The 21,129-nt window shown below is 42.2% G+C and overlaps 1 protein-coding gene across 4 annotated transcripts in view; it reads left to right on the top strand.

The window, feature by feature from the left end:
* Positions 1-21,129, top strand: part of PGM2L1 (phosphoglucomutase 2 like 1) — a 77,730-nt gene that overhangs the window by 22,450 nt on the left and 34,151 nt on the right. For all 4 annotated transcript variants that reach the window (XM_073334025.1, XM_073334005.1, XM_073334015.1 and 1 more), the window contains one exon: positions 6,954-7,121. In XM_073334025.1, coding sequence (XP_073190126.1) covers positions 6,999-7,121 — 123 coding nt within the window. In that variant the 5' untranslated portion in view covers positions 6,954-6,998. The remainder of the gene's footprint in view (positions 1-6,953; positions 7,122-21,129) is intronic.

Below are 21,129 nucleotides of genomic sequence, written 5' to 3'. Positions count from 1 at the left end.
GCTGCCAAACCTCAGGAGATGGGGAGAAGTCTTTAAGAAAGTCTTAGGGAATGTCAAGGAAATAGAGCAGTTAATTTTTCGGCTGAAGTCTATTCAGAATGCCTTATTGACATTCTTGAAAAGTCTGTTAAAGGGGCCCAAATTTTACATCAAGGTTCACCAAGGCAGTAGCTTCTTGGCGTAAGTTTAAAGGTGTTCCAAGAACCTGCAGCTCCCATTGAAGTCAGTTGTAGCAGCTCTGAAAATGGGGCCATCCATATTTATCTTGTGCACAGAATAACTTTCAAGAACAAATGGTGTATGTGTGTGGCAGGGGAGAAATGAAGGCCAAGAAGGGCCGGTGTAAGGCTGAGATGAAAACTGCGGGGATGGGGGAAGCATTGGAACAAATAGCAAGTTAGCACGGAGTGGAGAAGGTCCAGTCAAAACTAGAAAATTCTGATGATATCAGCGTCTGTGTGTCCCTTCTTTTGTTGCTTTTACTAGCTAGAGTCTCTGGCTGGCTCCTCCCTGTAGTTGGTTTAAAGTATAATGTACCCAGGTCACTGCATCCACTTTAATTTGTATTTAATGTTTCTGACCTTTAACATCTTTCTGAATTGTTTTCAATTTATAATGGAGGTAGGGGGAAAATGCAGTCTTAACTTGAAAATTCACTTTGCTAAATGCCTATTAAAAATTGTACCAAGTGTTAACAAAGTTGTACTCTTGGTTGACAACTAATAAAAATGGAAGTCTCCAGTTAATTAATACCACCCTACTTCTTGTTGTCAGAGTGCTTAGTCTGAACAGCTGCTCCAGGCAGAACATCAGTTTTTGAGAAAGATGTTGCTGTCTGTGTGAGTCACGGTGAATGGGTGCTCTGTAGTAAACATGCTGTGTATCAAATGCTTAAAGGCAGCTAAGCTCAATATAATTACTTGTAGAATTTTTTCATGTTCAGTGTTATGGTTGGGATCTTATCCCACAGCATCAACAATTTAGTCCCCTTGCATACATGTATATAACATCCATTGTTTGATTACAGTGCAGGACAGTGAATCTAATTTTTGGGTAATAGAGGGAATGGTCAATGTTATAGGGCCATGCCCTGTGATACCTATTTCAGAAAGCAGCATTTTGGGTAATCTTGGTAGCATTGCTTTGTATAGCTTACCTATTCATACCTGACTTGTGTGAAGTGCAGTTGCTTTATTGTTGACATTGGAACTATGACTTTGACTTTCCTAACTTCAGTTCTACCACAGCCATAATGTTGCACAACCATAACTTGTTTGTCTTAAACCTTGGCTTGAAGACAAAACAAACAAACATAACTTGAGTCAGACCTAATTGTGTCGTAAGTGACAGTTGGTCTCTGAGACTTTGTGGATTATCTCAGTGAAAGTCGGGAGCTTCCTCATTCTGGAGAATGAAACAAGAGGTTGCTCTTTAACTGGGTATCCAGAACCACAAATAGCAAAGTTGCTATGAAGCTATTTAGGCAGGTTGCGTGGTCTACTTGAGAATGTAGCAGATTTCTTCAAACTTCCGCTGCTATTAAGTTCCGTCATCCTGTAATTTGTCTTTCATTACTGTTGCCTTGCTCTAATGTGCACAAAGCAGAAAGCTTCTTGAGTAACAATTATATTGGCTAAAGCTAACAAATAGATCTGCTATCAGATCACTTTTAGAGTCCATTGAACTAGTAGGGCTCCATGTGGGTAAAAAGGCCTGCCTGTGAGGGTACAACTGCAGGTTAGGTATAGTACTTAAATGATGCTTTTGATAAATCCAAATTAATGCCTCTTTAAGAAAGAGGCTTTTGTTGCTGACTTGCCATAGTAACAAGGCAACAAACCTACTTCTGTGTCATCAAATTCACTTGTAAAAGAATAAATGGACACAAATCAGATGTCAAGAATTATAACATTCATAAACCAGTTGGAGAACACTTCAATCTCTCTGGTCACGCGATTACAGACATGAAAGTTGTGATATTACAACAAAAAAACTTCAAATCCAGACTCCAGCGAGAAACTGTTGAATTGGAATTCATTTGCAAATTTGATACAATTAACTTAGGCTTGAATAGAGACTGGGAGTGGCTAAGTCATTATGCAAGGTAACCTATTTCCCCTTGTTTTTTCCTAACTCCCCCCCCCCCCCCCCCGACATTCTTGTTAAACCCTGGATTTGTGCTGGAAATGGCCCAACTTGATTATCATACACATTGTGAGGAGAGTGATCACTTTAGATAAGCTATTAGCAGCAGGAGAGTGGGATGGGAGGAGGTATTTTTTCATGCTTTGTGTGTATATAAAAAGATCATCTACACTTTCCACAGTATGCATCCGATGAAGTGAGCTGTAGCTCACGAAAGCTTATGCTCAAATAAATTGGTTAGTCTCTAAGGTGCCACAAGTACTCCTTTACTTGTAATCCTAGACTCTTAGAAGATTAGGATGGAAGCGACCTCAGGAGGTCAGCTAGACCAACCCCCTGCTCAAAGCAGGACCAACCCCAACTGAATCAAACTTACATTTAAAATAGTTAGTTGCAAAACATGCTCGGCAGCTGACTTCATCCAACTACTGTTTGTTTATAGGTCAGTTGTTTCTGCATTCTGGTGATATCTGTAGAAGTATGCTAGCAGAGAGAGTCACACACTGACTCGCCATCCACATACAACTCATGGATACTTGGCCTCTTAAAGATTAGGCCATTAAAAAAATCAGCTTTTAGTCTGATTTGCCATTAATTTTATTGCAAGCCTTTCTAGTTGACATAGACCTCTGAGGGTGTGTCTACACAGCTGCTGGGGCCAAGTCTTGTAGCCCGCGTTGACAGACTTGTTTTAGTGGGGCTTACATTAGCACGCTTAAAAATAGCCGTGTGGATGTTCAGGTTTGGTCTGTGGCACCTAGGGAGTCCAAATGTCAAAGCAGTGCCTACACGGCTTGTAGCACGCTAGCCTAAGCCCTGCAAGTGTGAGTCTGTCGAGATTCGCTCCCGGCAGCTGTAGACATACCAAAGAGTCCTTGGTAAAATGCGCTTCATTTAATTTCACTCATATCCCCAGTCACTCCAGGATTTGGGTCTAATCTAATTCCATAATAAAGAAGCAACAAACTAGACAGGATTATTTGAATGGCAATTAAAAATCAAAATAGCAGAGGCAGAAACAGTTACTGCCAGAAGTTTAAAAACAGCAGTGGGGACCTTGACCAAATAAAAGCAGTTTCAGCTTTACTGGGGTAGATTTGCACTGGGTTTGAGGGATCAGGTAGGGAACATATCTAAGACCAGTTAAATTATTTAGATCTAACTGGATTTTTCTGTCATGGAAGGAAAGTATTTTGAAGGAAATATCCTCTCAGCATGTATATTCAATGAGGCATGTCAATTATAGTTCAATAGCCCTATTGAACATCAACATGAATCTTTGAAATAATGGACCACTTGTTGGCAGGCATAATGATGAGTCAGTTCAGCCTCAATCAAATGGGATTTTTCCAAATAATAGGTTGGATAATGGATTGGAGGCTCTTGACCATGAGAGAGAGTTTGATACTGTCTTCAGTTACATATGATGGTTACATACAAGGACATCTGAGCCATTCTTCTGGTTAAGTGTCAGTGCCGATCCTAGAGGTGCATGAGGTAATCGGACCAACTTCTGTGAGAAGTTTTGATCTTACACAGAGCTCTCAGACCTTGTGTCTCTTGTATTATAAATGGCAGATATTTGCATACAATCTCTAATTCTGACCTGGATTTTCTGACCTGATATTTAAAAAATATTAAGCTATTGTCTGGGTACTGTGTGTATCTATTATAGTTCACTGGATTCATGGCCAGTGAGGATTGCTAATTATTGTATTTATTTTTTCGATCTCTGAATTAAAAAAAAAAAAGACAATACTTCAGCACAATGATTTGGAGCTATTAAATTGTGCATATGGTTAGTCTGTGACCATATACCCCTGTCATTGTTATCCAGTTCATTCCTTCTTTTAGGCCGACTTGTTGCATCTTTTCTTAAGCTAGTTTATAAGCTCCTCATTGTGGGAACCACCTTTTTCTATATGTTCAGATAGCACCCTGATTCTTATTGGGGCCTCTGGATGCTACTATAATACAAATAATGGCTATGGGCCCAATTCTGCAAACACTTGAAGTTTGGTGGGACTACTCTTTGGAAAAGTTACTCATGTGCATAAGTGTGTGACTGGACTCTAAGGTTACATACTAGTTTCAATCGCATCTTTTTTTACATAAAGAAAAGGAGGACTTGTGGCATCTTAGAGACTAACCAATTTATTTGAGCATAAGCTTTCGTGAGCTACAGCTCACTTCATCGGATGCATATTGTGCATTCCACAGTATGCATCCGATGAAGTGAGCTGTAGCTCACGAAAGCTTATGCTCAAATAAATTGGTTAGTCTCTAAGGTGCCACAAGTACTCCTTTTCTTTTTGCGAATACAGACTAACACGGCTGTTACTCTGAAACCTTTTTTTACATAGAATTTTCTCATTGTAGGCTTAAAGGGACATGATTTGAAAGATCATTTGTCTGAATGTTGTACCGACTATAGTGACATCTAGAAGTACTGTGGTTTAAAAGCTAGCAAAAAAATTCTGAATCTTTTTTATTTTGTGTCTAGTCAGTTTCATCGTTCCTCTGCAAAACTTCTCCCTTGCAGAAAAGATTTGCATAAATGTAAACAGTGGAGAAGAAATACCCTATAAAAGGAACTGGAGACAAAATCAGAGCATGTTGTTTAAGTCTGTTTTAGAGCATTTAAATTGGCAGCATTCTTGTAAACTTCCCATACTGGTCTCTATCCAAAGTCAAATTGTATTTGACAGTCTGACTGTTGGGTGAGAGTGAAGCATTCCTCCCCATTCCCAGTTGTAAAAAGAAACAGCTGAGCTCTGAAGCGTAAAAGTTGATATGGACCTTGTGCTTACCGAGGATGACTTCCATCGCTTAGGTTGAACAAAATCTGTTTTGATTTAATCATTCAAAATTGTTTGTTGAATATGTGCAGTAGAAAACTAAAGTTTACACATGCACACTTGAATATGGCTATGTATACAAGTGCAATACAAATACGGAAGTGCACATGTATTGGTTTGTGGAATTCAGCAGTGGTGAAGGCAGAATTTGTAAGGCTTGCAAATAGAATAGCTATGGAGTAATGAGCCTGTAAGTTCCACAAGGAGAAATGTTTTCTAAAACCAGCCTCCACGCTTCCAGCTTCCCCCAGAAAACACTAGGAAATTCAGTGCAGAAAACATGCTGAGGTTGCACAGTTAGAAATAAAAAGGTTCCAACTTCAATGTTAATCAGCAGTTGTGCAGCAGAAGACATCAAGATATGCCTTTTGTAATAAGTAGTAATACTGTACCCCAAAGAGGAATAGAAAATGGTTCATATGTACCATGTAGTGCAAATACCGTGTACGCTCTTGTATTCTTCTGGATAAACCTCTAATTTATATAATTCGGCCTTGCTTCACATCAAGCAATAAAAGTTGCTGTTGGAACTGCAGTTTCTGCTTTGCATTGCCAGACTTTATCATTATCTATGCAGTCTTCACATGGCATGAATGCTGGGTTTTATATTTTAAAATATTTTTTACAGTTCTGATTAAATTATTGGTACACCACAGTAATATTTTTGTCCCTGCTTAGAGACACTGAAGCTGCTTGTGCATTCATATTTACATTCTCCTAAATGAAAACAAATCTTGCCCTAACCTTTTTTTTTACTACTGTGGGTGCTCACAAATCCAAACACATTTCTGAGGCTGAATGTAACTTGAATATCCCTCACACGTCCTGACTGTGACACCAACTTAATCGTTGCTTGACTCCTCTGCTTGTCTCTCTCACCAACAGAAGTTGGTCCAGTAAACAATATCTCACCCACCTTGTGTCTCTAATATCCTGGGACGAACACTGCTACAACAACAGCATATCATCTGTTTGAGTAACTTAAAGCTAAACTGGACAAAGCACTAGGGAATGGTTCTGCATGAGCTGCTAGAAACAAATAAGATTACGTAATACTGTAGGGGGTAGATTTTTGAAAGGCACCCGTGGAGCCCAACTCCCACTGACTAACGGTGCCTTTGAAATTTACCCATAAGCCTTTTAAAATCCCCAATTCCTAGTGCAGCTGACAAGCAATTTTGTTACGACTCTTTGCAATGTAAACTACTCCAAGATATCTGGTTCTGGGCCTTAACTTTGGAAAGGAACATCTTCTGGAGTACAATGCACTTCTTTAATTATTGAGTCATACATAATTAGGCTTGGCAGAATTTGACTCGATCAGTTTGATGGATAATATAAAAAATGTTTGTTTTTAAGGATTTTGCTGACTTTTATCTATTTAACTTTTCACAGTTGCAGGAAATTATGGGGTATTTCAGACAATAGGAAGGTCAGAGAATAATTATTTAATCACAGTAGATGTTGAGATTTAGAAAGTTAAAGCTTTGTAACCGCTAAAACACAGTCAACATCACTTGTCAAAATATACAAAGTAAATTTGAGCCTTAACTCAAATTCTAGCAAGTTCTCAAACAGCACTTTTCTTTCTTTGCCTATATGTAAACTTTGATGATTATAGATGGGAATGTTTGTGTTTGATTTATGTGTGTATGGTGAAATTGACATTTACCAATAAAAATCTGCTGTTTCCAAGCCTATGCATAATTAAATATGTTTGAGGAGAGATCATGCTAGAAATGACACAGGTTAGAGCAAAGAATGATCCTTTCTTACACCAACATAGAACTTGTATTATAAAAGAGCTTGGGTTGTGGATTCGGAGACCACTTCTTCCTATCCTGTGAATTTGTGTTAAAATAATTCTCTCACTAACTGCACTGCAGCAGTAATTGTTCCATCAGATTCTCCTTGAGCAATGGGAACAGAACCTTTGTTTTTCTTTTGCAGAACCCTAAAACAAAAGAGCAGATTGAAAACCTGGTACGGAATGGGATGAATAAAGAGCTGCGGGATCGTCTCTGTTGCAGGCTGACCTTCGGGACTGCTGGACTTCGTTCTGCCATGGGGGCAGGCTTTTGCTACATTAATGACCTTACAGTGATCCAGTCAACACAGGTAACTTGGGTAGTATTATACAGGCAGACTTCTTGATAATGATTTCATAGTAATCATCTTGATCACTTAAAATTGTGCCTTTCATCTTCAAAATTCACAACACATTTAAACTTACTTGAAGCTACATATAGGAATTGTCACCCATCACTGAAATCCAGCCTCATGGGTGGAATGTGGCAGCTGTTCAACAGTACACAGCAATACCAAAAGGACAAGAAGTGTAAAACTACTCATCCAGCTAAACCCACCCAAGGCATCTTCGGTAGGCCGGATGTAATTACCTAAAGTGGAATTTTGCCAGTGAGTTAAAGCTTTTTGTGTTAACTTCAGGGGACTTATCTGACATTACATGAGCAAACAAAATGCTCTTGTTTGCAAGTATTTGAAAGATGTAAATACTGAGAAGGAATTTTCTATATTCTCTATTTTCAGGGTTTCTATCCTCTTCCCCCCCCACCTATGTGAGTGGCAATCTGGTGGGGGGGGAGGGTGCTTGCCCTTTTGAGAGGGTCTGAATGTGATGAAGTGGGAATGTTTCTTAATATTTTGTATGATTACTGTGCATACCTCAGTTTCCCCTATGTGCTGCATGTTGAAATAGGTGGTGGGAAGGGTTGTTTTGCTCTGCTAAAGTCTCAGCAGAATATGGCCACTCTGTCTGGGCATGGTGCCTGGCAACTAATGACCTTGGACTGCCCCCACCCCCTGCAGGAAGCCAGCTGTTTTTGTCCAGCTAGGGGACTGAGAGCTTAGGTAGATAGCCAGGTGATCTTGTTCAGACCAGGAAGAGAAACAAACAATAGAGGAGAGACCCTTAGGGTAGTATAGTGTGGGCTGTTGGAAGTAGGAAACACGCTTCTGGACTGGGGACAAAGAGGAGGGGCAGGACTGACCCAGGTGGACTATGCTGTAATTTTTGTTCTATTCTCAGTGCTAACTAAGACGTTTCTATGCTGTTCCAGACATCTAATACACCCTTCTTTTCCAATGCTGTCTGAGTCACTGAGGTTGGGGGTACATTGCTTCCTTTGGGTATGCAAGTCTCCCCCAGGTGGCCAATTCGAGTGGGCTCACTGAGTGAAATGGGTGCTGAAGGCTCTGAAGTTTGGACTCAGGAGGCAGTGAAGCTACAGGGTTTACTCCAGTGAGAGAATGTGACCCTAGGGGGTTAATACTCTAAAGGGCTCCTCCCAGGGACTGTTACAGAGCTGTGCAAGAGCACTAGACCTGTGGCTCCGTAACATTGAGTCTCTCTCTCTCTGCCCCTCAATTTGAGCCAGCATCTGGAAAAGTCCTGCCCCTTTGGATGGGGTGCTGAGAACATGCATACTTCATGCATCTGATGAAGTGAGCTGTAGCTCACGAAAGCTTATGCTCTAATAAATTGGTTAGTCTCTAAGGTGCCACAAGTACTCCTTTTCTTTTTACATGGGGAAATAGTTTTACTTTGTGTAATGACCCATCCACTCCCAATCTTTATTCAAGCCAAAGTTAATTGTATCCAGTTTGCAAATTAATTTCAATTCAGCAGTCTCTTATTGGAGTCTGTTTTTGAAGTCTTTTTGTTGAAGAATTGCCACTTTTAGGTCTGTAATCGAGTAACCAGTGTGTGAAGTGTTCTCCGACTGGTTTTTGAATGTGATAATTCTTGATGTCTGATTTGTGTCCATTTATTCTTTTACGTAGAGACTATCCAGTCTGGCCAATGTACATGGCAGAGGGGCATTGCTGGCACATATCACATTGGTAGATGTGCAGGTGAACGAGTCTCTGATAGTGTGGCTGAGGTGATTAGGCCCTATGATGGTGTCCCCTGAATAGATATGTGGACACAATTGGCAACGGGCTTTGTTGCAAGGATAGGTTCCTGGGTTAGTGTTTTTGTTGTGTGGTGTGTGGTTGCTGGTGAGTACTTGCTTCAGGTTGGGGGGCTGTCTGTCAGGCCAGGAACCTATCCTTGCAACAAAGCCCGTTGCCAACTGATGGTGTCCCCTGAATAGATATGTGGACACCACATAAAAAGTGAACCGTACAGGTGCAAAAGCCCAGAAGGCAATTTTTTTCTTATGATTTTGGGGGTCATTACACACAGTAAAACTATTTCCCCATGTTTATTCCCTCTGTTCCCTCCCACCCCCGGCTCACCTGCTGGTAATAGCTCACCTTACCTGATCACTCTTGTTACAGTCTGTATGGTAACACCCATTGTTTCATGTTCTCTGTGTATATAAAATCTCCCCGCTGTATTTTCCACTACATGCATCCGATGAAGTGAGCTGTAGCTCATGAAGTTTATGCGCAAATAAATTTTAGTCTCTATGGTGCCACAAGTCCTCCTTTTCTTTTTGCGGATACAGACTAACACGGCTGCTACTTTGAAACCTGTTTTAGATTATGTTAATCTTCATGGGGTGTTTGCATGCTGAAAACATCACATTGAAATGAATAGGCCACTTCACACCTTTTCAGACCCTCCTGTGCTGTCAGTGGATGTGTAAAGGAGTCCTTCCCATCCTCACTTCCTGTTTAAAGGACACTTCTGACTGCTCTAAAATCTGCATGCTTGCCCTGATTTTCTTGAAATTAGCTGGTTTCAGAGTAGCAGCCGTGTTAGTCTGTATTCTCAAAAAGAAAAGGCGTACTAGTGGCACCTTAGAGACTAACCAATTTATTTGAGCATAAGCTTTCGTGAGCTACAGCTCACTTCAAGCTGTAGCTCACAAAAGCTTATGCTCAAATAAATTGGTTAGTCTCTAAGGTGCCACTAGTACTCCTTTTCTTTTTGAAATTAGCTATGACTCAGGTGAGTGCAGAGCAGAGTAGGGTTGGTGATTCAAAGTTGGGTCATATGAGCTAGGGTTTCCAGAGATATAATCTGGGAGGAAAAAAATAGCCATTTTTCAAAAAATTGGTGGTTTTTGTTTTTTGGGTTTTTTGGTTATGTTTGGTTTTTTTGCCCTGAGGTAGAGATCAAACTGTTGTTGTGATGCAGGTCAAAATGGTCTCAGTCAGTTTTGATCTCAGGTTTTGCATGGCACCTGCTAATTCTCTGGGGGACTCTGGAAAAATTGCTGCCCCAACAGACCCACTCCTTGGCTGTATTTGGCTCTGCAGCAACTTCTGCCTTAATTTCCCCCACCTTCTTTTTGCCTTTCTTCAGCGGAGAGGATGAGCGAACAAACACATGACCAATAAATAGGTATGTTGCTTAACACGCTTACTGGAAGGTGCTCAGATACTATGACAATGAGTGCAGTATAAAAACTTCCGTAGTACAGAATCAGTGTTGGCACTTGGTTTAGCTACAGTAGTGATAGTGATGATGGAACTTCTGAAGGAAAAAAGTCTAGTGGCCTTGTTTGCTAATAAATGTTTTGCTGTAAAGGAAATTATAGTCAGTCACTTGGCTTTTTGACCTGTGTGGTGTTGAGTTCGGAGCCGTTCATGCTCCGAACGCCTGAAAACTGCATGCTGCCTTTGTGTTTTGGGTCTGCTGAAAGTGTGAGTGAGCTTGGATTGGCTGACAGAATAAACGTTCTTGGCAGGAAGTGTAAAGTTTCATTTTATGCACTAGGGAATCAGTCTTTCCTAGTGCTGTATCATGTGAATTATTTTTTCTGTGTGGGTTATTGAAAGTCAAACTGGTTGGTATTTACTCTGTAAAGGCTCTATTTTTGGTTGTTTACTTTCTGTGGTTAGGCATGCTACTGTGATGATCTCGAGGAGCCAGCTAAAGCTTACTTCTGAAGCAGAAAGGCTTTTGATTTAATCTCTGTTCGTTGAGTACTTTCAATCTTCTTTGTTCTGGGATTTTAACTACATTAGAGATAAGGTATAGTGGGAGTATGTTAAATGGGTAATCCTGATTTACTAAAAAATGTTAACTGCTTCATTCCCAAAGCAGTACTTTAAATGGTCTTTAGTGTAATTTTAAATTTGTTTCCTTTTAAGGTGTTCCATTGAAGTCTTTATTCTAAATATACCCTGTACTCCTTGGCACCAAAGTTTTGTGATTGAACTGGAGGTCATACAAAAAGAAAAGGAGTACTTGTGGCACCTTAGAGACTAACCAATTTATTTGAGCATGAGCTTTCGTGAGCTACAGCTCACTCACAAAGGCCTGATCCAGAGAAGTGCCCAGCAGCCACTAATATTCGCTCTCTTGGGGGATTGTGAATGCTTAGCACTTTTCTGGATTAGGCCCAGGAATGCAGTATAAATCTGCAGCAAGCATTAGTTTCTAGGCATTCTAATTACGTTTAGTATGTTACTGAAATCTACCTCCAAAGATTCTTCTAACAGTGCTAGAAACACTATTGCTCTTTTAAAATTAATATCAGAAACACAAAATCCTGAGCCAAATCGGGGTTGGGTCAGAGTAGGAGAAAATTCTAGCCTGTGTATGTCTGGCTAAACATCAGATATTCAGCAAATTGATATTTTTCTAAAGCTACCTGCCCTCATGTATGATCAAGTGGCTTTGGTGCTCTAAAGGTTTCAGTGGTGTCTGAACTTTCTAAAGTTCTCAGTGTACCACAAAGTGGTGTATAATAACTAAATGGTTAATGGTCCATATAATTATTATGGAAGTGTTTGAAAGCAGTCAGTGGTGATGCTGGGAATCAAAAGCAGAGAGAAGTTCCAAAAGGAAATGGGATTTCAAGTAATTCTTGTAGTTTAAATATTGGCAATACTCTGGGCTCTCCCTGTCAGCTTTCTCCTGTAGCACTGGCACAAAGTACAAATGTTGACAAGCTGGGAGTAATTCAGCCCACTCACATCTCAGATTTGGGGTCTCTTGCTGGCTAACTGATATTTAAATGAGGTGGTGAAAAGAATTCCCTTATCGTGGATATTGTAACATGTCATAAGTGCCAGGTAAAACTCCCACATGACTTTTAAAGATATAAAACAACTGTTGTTTTCCCACATAGTGAATATGCTCCATATGAACAATTTTCGTACGTAAACAGTTTTTGTAGGTTTAATCCCTAGTCTGTAGAAGTAGGTGCAGTATGAAAAACCTGCCACACTTTGGAGGAGAGTATTATCATTTAGATTGTGGTAGCACCCAACCGTGCAAGGGACTTTCTAAACACAGACCGAGATGAGCTCTCTGCCCTAGAGAGCTCACACTCCGCAAAGACTAAGGCCTGGTTTACACTGCCAAGTTTTTTTCGCTAAAAGGCAGCTTTTGGCGATGAAACAGCAGAGGTGTACACACTGCAAAGCCATTTTTTGCAACGAAACTCCTCAGTAGCAGCGCTGTAATAAAACCACCACCACGAGGGTGATAAGACTTTTTGTGCAAATGTTTTATTGCCAAAGTGCCAGTGTAAACACCTTGCTTTCTTTTATCACTGTCATTGGCCTCGGGAGATGTCCAACAGTGCCTGCCGTGACAGCACTGCTCATTGTTTTGAACCCAGCAACCTTGCATGCATGTGCTTCTTCCCATTCAAAGCTCCCTTCTGGCAGCTGGCATTCTGCTCTGTGCTGGGAAACAGAGCAAATCTTCAACATGGAACGTTCCTGCTGTCTCCCACACTACGAACACGCAGGGGTGGAGGGGTGTGTGTGAGAGAGAGAGAGAGAGAGAGACACTCTGCTGTGCAGATCCAGAGAGGGAGCTGGGGGCTGATGTCGGGGTTTCTCTCTTCACTCTGCCTCAGGACAGATTGCTTTTGGTGGCTGTCTGAACTTAGGACACAGCATGCCAACACACTCACTCTCCCCCAACACACAGTCTCTCTCTCTCCACCTTCATACACACGCTCCCTGTCACACATTCTTCCCCCCACATACTTCAGTTGAAAAGCAGATGGTAATCTAGTAGGATGCCCATGGAACAATGGGATTGAGAAACCTGCTCCATGAGGCATTCATAGAATCATAGAATATCAGGGTTGGAAGGGACCTCAGGAGGTCATCTAGTCCAACCCCCTGCTCAAAGCAGGACCAATCCCCAACAATTGCAAACTGTTCCCAAAGCACCCTGCAGCCAGTTGCACAGTGGGATAGCTACCACAGTGCACTGCTTTCTTTGTCATTGCAAGAGCTGCTAGCGTGGATGCGCTCCAGCCAGGGTTGTTCCTAGGGGGTGTGGGGCCTAGGACAAATCAGCCTCCTCGCTGGCAGCCCGGCGGCCGCTCGCCTCCTCACCCCCCTCACATGCCGCTTTCCTTCTTACTGTCTGCCCACCCGCCTGCCTGCCGCTTACCTCCCCGCCGTCCACCCGGTGTGCCACCTGTCCGCCGCTTTACTCGCAGTCCATCTGCCCACCCGCGGCCTCATCCCCCTCCCACCTGTCTGTCTGCCGCTCGCCTCCACACTCACCTCCTCACCCTGCTTGCCCAGCCACCTCCCTGCCTGCCTCTTCTCCTGAATATCAGGACAAATGGTGTCCTGATCACACATCGGTTGGGATGCAGGACAAAGGGCTAAATATCGGGACAATCTCTATTTTATCAAAGCGCGGGGGCCACCCAAAGCGCAGGACCCAGGGCAGTTGCCCTGATTCGCCCTACTCAAAGGATGGCTCTGGCTCCAGTGACACGAGGAGCACAGTGTGGGCATGCAACGGCAGCTTGTTTTAAAGCGATTTAATAAAAGTGGTCTAACTTTTGGCAGAAAAACTTGGCAATGTAGACATAGCCTCAGGCAGTTGTTGGAGAGAGGAGACCGGATATAACATATTAACAGTGTGACCAGGCTAGTGATAGGCCCCCATCATTCTGCCCCAAGAATGAGCAGTTAACTGCTCATTTATGTGCAAAGAAGGATTTGAAAGCTGGGAGTGGCCTAAGGATGCTGGAGCTGGGCATTGCTGTGGGGAAGGAAGCAAAAGGGATAAATGGTGGCATGAAGGACAGGGAGGGGAATTTAGGCCATTTCTAGGCTACTGCTTATGTCAGCAAAACGTATGTCACTCAGGAGTGTGGGAAAAAAACCACCTCCCTGAATGACAAGTTTCACCAGTATAAGCGGTAGCATGCATAGCGCTATGTCAGCAGGAGAATTTCTCCTAAGTGGTTAATTTAAATTACGCAAACAACATTGACCAATCTTGTAACTAACAAGTCACATTTTGGGGAAGGAGGGAATCCGAGATGAAGGTGGAGGAGAGGAACTCAGGACAATTGTTAATGGTAAATTCAGTTAATTTAGGTTTCGGAGTAGCAGCCGTGTTAGTCTGTATTTGCAAAAAGAAAAGGAGTACTTGTGGCACCTTAGAGACTAACCAATTTATTTGAGCATAAGCTTTCGTGAGCTACGACTCACTTCATTGGATCTAATTCATCGGATTAATTCATCTAAATTAATTTAGAGATTACCTAAATGGAAGTGAGCAGCTGCACCACTTCTGCTAGGGGCCAAGAAATTGCCTAATATACGTTCTCCCACTACTATAGAGTAGCAGCACTGTCAATCCCAAGCATTCAAAAATGAATCAGTCCCCCAAAATTATAAGAAAAAAATTGCCTTCTGGGCTTTTGCACCTGTAGGGTTCACTTTTTATGTGGTGTCCACATATCTATTCAGGGGACACCATCATAGGGCTTAATCACATCAGCCACACCATAAAGGCTCATTCACCTGCACATCTACCAATGTGATCTATGTCATCATGTGTCAGCAATGCCCCTCTGCCATGTACATTGGTCAAACTGGACAGTCTCTACGTAAAAGAATAAATGGACACAAATCAGATGTCAAGAATTATAACATTCAAAAACCAGTTGGAGAACACTTCAATTTCTCTGGTCACTCGATTACAGACCTAAAAGTAGCCATAAACTTAAAAAACTTCAAAACAAAAACATAAAAAACTTCAAAAACAGACTCCAGTGAGAGACTGCTGAATTGGAATTAATTTGCAAACTGGATACAATTAACTTAGGCTTGAATAGAGACTGGAAGTGGATGGGTCATTACACAAAGTAAAACTATTTCCCTATGTTTATTCCCCCCTTCCCCCCCACTGTTCCTCAGATGTTCTTGTGAACTGTTGGAAATGGCCCACCTTGATTATTACTACAAAAGGTTTTCCCCCCCCTGCTCTGCTGCTGGTAATAGCTCACCTTACTGGATCACTCTCGTTACAGTGTGTATCGTAACACCCATTGTTTCATGTTCTCTATGTATATAAATCTCCCCACTGTATTTTCCACTGAATGCATCCGATGAAGTGAGCTGTAGCTCACGAAACCTTATGCTCCAATAAATTTGTTAGTCTCTAAGGTGCCACAAGTACTTCTTTTCTTTTTAAAACTGTTACTTGCTTGGAAGCTGAGATTCTCACAATCCCATGACTCCAGGAGCTGGGGCTTTAAGAAAACCCAGAACATAGAGGCTCATGATAAAATCACAAGAGTTGGCAGCACTGAAATAGATTAATGCAATTGTCCCTTAACCGAAGCAATTTAAAAAATGAAACCACCTTTGTGAGAGAACATGGATATTCCACCTAAATTCACACTGCAGTCAAGAGGATGAGAAAGATAAAAGCTGTGTGAACAGAACATACTGAGCATCAGATAAGCGTGTTAACTAGCCAGTCAGAAATCCTGTGCCTGAAATTTGTGCTGGCTTGAACTATCCTGAGCTTGTTAGTATCTGTGCTGTGCCAGTTTCTGCATGGGGGAGGGAGGGAAGCTGATATACAGAACCCTGAACATATCAGGGTTTTTGAAAAGTTCAAGGGAAATCTCAGTCCAAAGACTGCAGAGGCAAGAATCTCAGGATTTGTAAGTGTGAAATGGAAATTATACATCGTTGTATCATTTATGCAAAGATGGGCAAAATTTTACCTCTCAGTTTGACTAAAATAAATGTTAGATTTTGTCTCTGCATTAGTCTTCCAATCTGTTGGGGCCTGTACGAGCTATTTTAATATAATGTAAGCAATAATACATGGTGCTGCTGACCTGCCTATGCGATCTAGCTTGGGTGGATGGAGTCAGGGTTAAATAAGCTTTGCTCATTTCTCTTTGACATTTTCCAGTGGTTCATGATCACCCCATTCACAGCTAAGTGAAAATCCTTTACAGAAGTCGAATGGGGCTCAATCTTGACATTGCTTCTATTCAGCATTTTGTGAAGCTTCAGAGGGTGACTATGAGATGCCATGGCCTATGATTCCATCAGTATGCAGAAAGAACATAACTTTCTTCTTAGGGTATGTGTTTGTGTGAATCCCACTCTAGGTGCACCTGCACATTATGTGCACAGGATTGGGATCTGTGAATAGCAGTGTCAATTGGGCCATGCTTGGCAGTGAATGTTACTTAAAGGGCAAAGCAGCTGCATCCATTCCTCTCTTCTCTTACCACCTGTGTCAGCCCAAAACCCCTTGGCAGAACTACTCTGATAAATTGGGATTAATTCCCTTCACATAGCCCCCCCCCTTTGATTTGAGTTACCAAAAACCCACAAAAGATTTAAATTTAAAACTTTTCCTCAGCTCTTTGCATCCTTGTCTGGGCCTAAAATGGTAGATTCAAAATCCTTTGGTTTCAAACAGTGTCTGTTCTGCCAAGGAGTCATTCCTGTTACAGACTGCCACAGCAACTGTCTCTCTTGGTGAGATCCATGTGCCAGATTGTCCTGGTTGAAAAGGAATTGGGTTATACCGAGTAGCAAAGTCCAGGGACACTCAGCTTAAGCTATGCTTTCTCAAACAATCAGTAAGGGAATTCAGACACAATCAAGGATCAACCTCCAAATGGATCTAATCTCTTCTATGTCCCAGTCTACTGGTGCCCCTGATAGGGGACCTCAGAAGACAACCTTGGTACCAACAGCCACTTGGGCATAGAGGACTAGTACTATCACCTCACTGAGGCAAGGGAAATTCTGAACATCGGGATAGATATGGCTCCTTGCACTGACCCCCCCCTTCTTCCCACAAGAAGTTCAAACCCTTTCTCTCCTCCCAGAAACAGAGCACTAATCCCGCTTGTTCAGTAGGGGCAGATGATGCTGGCTCTGTCTCCAGCTCCCCATTGAAGAGGCACAAGTCACTTGGTGCCTACACCTGACAATACTGTTGGCAATCAGCCATTGGCACCTGCATAGACACTATACTGTCACCAATACAGACAATGGATACATTAATGGTACTGGCCAATTCAATGTTAGAGGAAGATATGTCATGTCTCTGACATCACCCTCAGCACCGATGACACTACACTTGGCTCTCCAGCATTAGGGTACAGAAGTCACCTCAAAGATTGGCACCACCTCTGGAGGAGACTTATCGCTCATATCCATCACCAGGGACATACCTTCTCTCCCCTGTCTAGTAGGGAGTCTTCTCGGAAGGTCTCTGTCTAAACACAGGGACACATACTGCAGAGCCTTGACTCATCTGTCTTAGCCATGGTAATGGTCTGGTCAGCCTTACCAGACAGAACCAGCTTTATCGCTACAATGCTCCACCTTAGCAATAGGCATATACTGGGGATCTAAATCTAGAGCAGCCAGGAGCCAATCTCCCTCCTACCACTTAAGCAAATATAGGTCACATTCCTCTTCTGCTGGAGGAACAGGCAGGTCTAAAGCATCCTGAGCAACACCCTCCTTAATCTTCTCTCAGAGACACGTCACTGTCCTCTCCTGACAAGTTTCTTCAACTCCTGGACTGATTTCTGATGACTTTAGAGCATTCCATGAAGCTGCTACTCTCATGTTGCAGAGACACTCAAAATAGAGACCTAGTAATTGAAGCAAAAGCTTGTGAGCTTTGAAACACTCCTTGAAGAATCGCACTGTGAATTAATGAAGGCATCTTAGAACCAACCTAGACCCTTGTGGCAGATATCAGCAACTTTACCACCAACAGCTAGAGGCAGAAATGAAGTATCAAATGGCTGGAGCATCTTTGCATCTGTCCAACACTGGATTCTTTAGAGGTCTCTGCAGTCCAGGACAAGACCAGTGTGCAAACACACAAGTAAATTAGCTGCCATTGAAAGAGAGGCTTATTTGTCAGCAACACTCAGTTTGCTCATCGCAGTTATCAAGCCTTATTTACAAAATACCCTATCCTAAATGAAATAATTGTACCCCCTTCTTCGCTGAACTTCAGGAATCCAGAGTTAAAAGCCATCATTGCTGAAGGCCAGCTTGTGGCAAAAGCATCTTTACAGGCAGCCATAGATCCCTGGCCATGGTGGAGACTATGTGCAGAGAGTCATGATTACAGGCCTCTGGAATCCCTTGGGAGCTGCAAAACAAAGTTAAGGACTTACTTAAGGGTACAGACCCTTACGTATCGCACATACAGATGATGCAGTTACATTCCCTAAAAGGCACCTGGGCTATGCTTTGCTCATTGGGTCTCTACATCTCTACCCCAAATTGCAAGCTTTAAATACCAAGGGAAATCCATACAGAAGACACCTGCATACCCTCAACAATGGTTTTCTGCATACCCACCTGGAAAGAGGTAGAGCTTTTCTTGGAGGAGACCATCTTTCTCGGTCTCTGGTTAACTTTCATCTGCTTTTCAGACCGTAGGTTTGATACCCATCAGACAAGCAATCCACAAATGCTACCTTTTGGATGCTGGCTTGCTTTCTTCCATCAGGCTTGGTCTGCAGTAAAAGAAGTGCTGAAAGTTGTCTCATAAGGCTATTCCATCCAGTTTGTCCTTGCCTCCTACCCATCTCTCTTCAGAGATCCTTCTGATGAAAATAAACTAAAAGTGGTTTCTCTGGTGCCTCTAGGAGAGCTACCTTTTTGGAATTTAGTGGAATTTTTTTGTTCTTGATATCTCCTTATTCCAAAGAAGAAAGGGGGGCCTTGTCCGATCCAGTTTTGAGATTCAGAATGGTAATGTTTGCCGCCATATGTTCTCTTCATGCTCAAGATTGGTTTGTGGCTCTCTGCCTTCACAGCACTCAATTTCATATCTCAATCCATCCAACCTACGGTGGATGATCTAGAATTCACAGTAGGGCCCAGTCATTACCAATATGAAGTGCTGTTATTTGGTCTCTCCACAGCAAAAATATTTTATAAAATGCCTAATTGTTGTGGCAACACATCTAAGGAGATACGGCATTCACATTTTCCATATCTGGATGATTGGCTGAATTCAGACAGCTGAGCCGCATGGTAAACTATGAAAAATCTGCCTACCTATCAGAGCTTTTAGAAACAGTAATCTATTCAAAATCAGCAAAAATATATTTTCCCAAGTACAGATTTTGCTCTATCCAGGTGGTTGACATCACAGAAAAAACCTGCGACAAACTTGCACATATGTGACATTACTAATCAGACTTCACCTACATGCATTAAAGGCTGGCTAAGGTCAATGTATCACACTGCAAAACATCAAATAAGCATGCCAGTTCTACTCCGAGCTCCCAGTCTGTCAGTACCAAACAGGTGGTCAGACCAGCTTGTTACCCTTCTCCACACTACTGCCTACAAAGACATTGATCACAGATGCATCAGGAACAGGGTGCAGTGCATACCTGGACCCACCTCCATATACAAGGACCTTGGTCCCAAAGGGGCATGAGGCTACGCATAAAATCTTGTCATGATCTACCCCTTTCTGGGCACACCCCATATTTATCAGGGTCTCTGGATCACTAGTGCAGCCTTTTTACCTTCCTAGTTGTCTTAGCCTAATATTTATAGGCACGTATCCTGTCTTGGCTACTTTTCCTAATTCTGTTTTCGAGGGCCCTGCAGCTCCCTTCCAAAACCCACCAACTGACTACACTTCCAACTGCTTGGTTTGATAAACAGTAAATTTATTTAACCCGAATAGACATAACACAAACAAAACAATGGTCAGTAACCTTTCTAGTTCTTACACTGAAAGGGATATACTAAGCATTTGAGAACCTAGTGGAGATTTCTCTCCTCACAGAAGCTACCCAAAGAATCTTCTCTCCCTCTCTCCAGGAGTCAACTGCTAATCCTCCAAATTAACCCCCCCCCCCCCCCCCCCGCCAACAAATTGCAAGCTGTCATGACTGACCCTTTCCACAATATTCCGTAAAGATAAGGTGGTTGTTGAGACCTCATCCCAAATTTATTCCTGAACTTGTCACACTTATTTGAACCAATCTACTTGTCTTTATTCCAAAACCCCATTCCTCTCCAGTGGAGTAAAATTTCCCCTGCTTTAGATGTTTTTCGGACTGTGATAGGATGGAGCCCTTCAGACACTTCCAGTCTTTTTTTTTTTTTTTTTTTTGCCGGGGGGGGGCGGCGGGGGGTTTGCCATTTCTCATGCTTCTAAGGGATGTGTAGTTTCCCAGATAATAACTGAACCTAAATGGATTACAGTGCATTTCAGGCTGCTATCACATGGCTGGTATCAAAGCTTATTCCACAAGAGGGCAGACTGCCTCTCCTGTGTGCTTTAGAAACAGCCACATAGCTGAATTTTGTAAGGCAGTTAGTGGCAAGCAGGACTCCTCAATCCTATCTTCCAGATGGGACTCTGCTTATCGGTCATTTAGAATTGGAGATGTATCTTAGCTGACATCTGGAAGAACCACAGTTACTATAAGAAAAGGAGTACTTGTGGCACTTTAGAGACTAACCAATTTATTTGAGCATAAGCTTTCGTGAGCTACAGCTCACTTCATCGGATGCATACTGTGGAAAGTGTAGAAGATCTTTTTATATACACACAAAGCATGAAAAAATACCTCCTCCCACCCCACTTTCCTGCTGGTAATAGCTTATCTAAAGTGACCACTCTCCTTACAATGTGTATGATAATCAAGGTGGGCCATTTCCAGCACAAATCCAGGGTTTGACAAAAACGTCTGGGGGGGGGGGGGAGGTAGGAAAAAACAAGGGGAAATAAGTTACCTTGCATAATGACTTAGCCACTCCCAGTCTCTATTCAAGCCTAAGTTAATTGTATCCAATTTGCAAATGAATTCCAATTCAACAGTTTCTCGCTGGAGTCTGGATTTGACGTTTTTTTGCTGTAATATCACAAATTTCATGCCTGTAATCGCGTGACCTATCA

This window comes from Lepidochelys kempii, chromosome 1 (assembly GCF_965140265.1).
Source record: "Lepidochelys kempii isolate rLepKem1 chromosome 1, rLepKem1.hap2, whole genome shotgun sequence".
In the NCBI taxonomy this organism is placed as follows: Eukaryota; Metazoa; Chordata; order Testudines; family Cheloniidae; genus Lepidochelys; species Lepidochelys kempii.
Note: the sequence above shows the minus strand (reverse complement) of the source record. Positions and strands in the feature narration are given on the sequence as shown.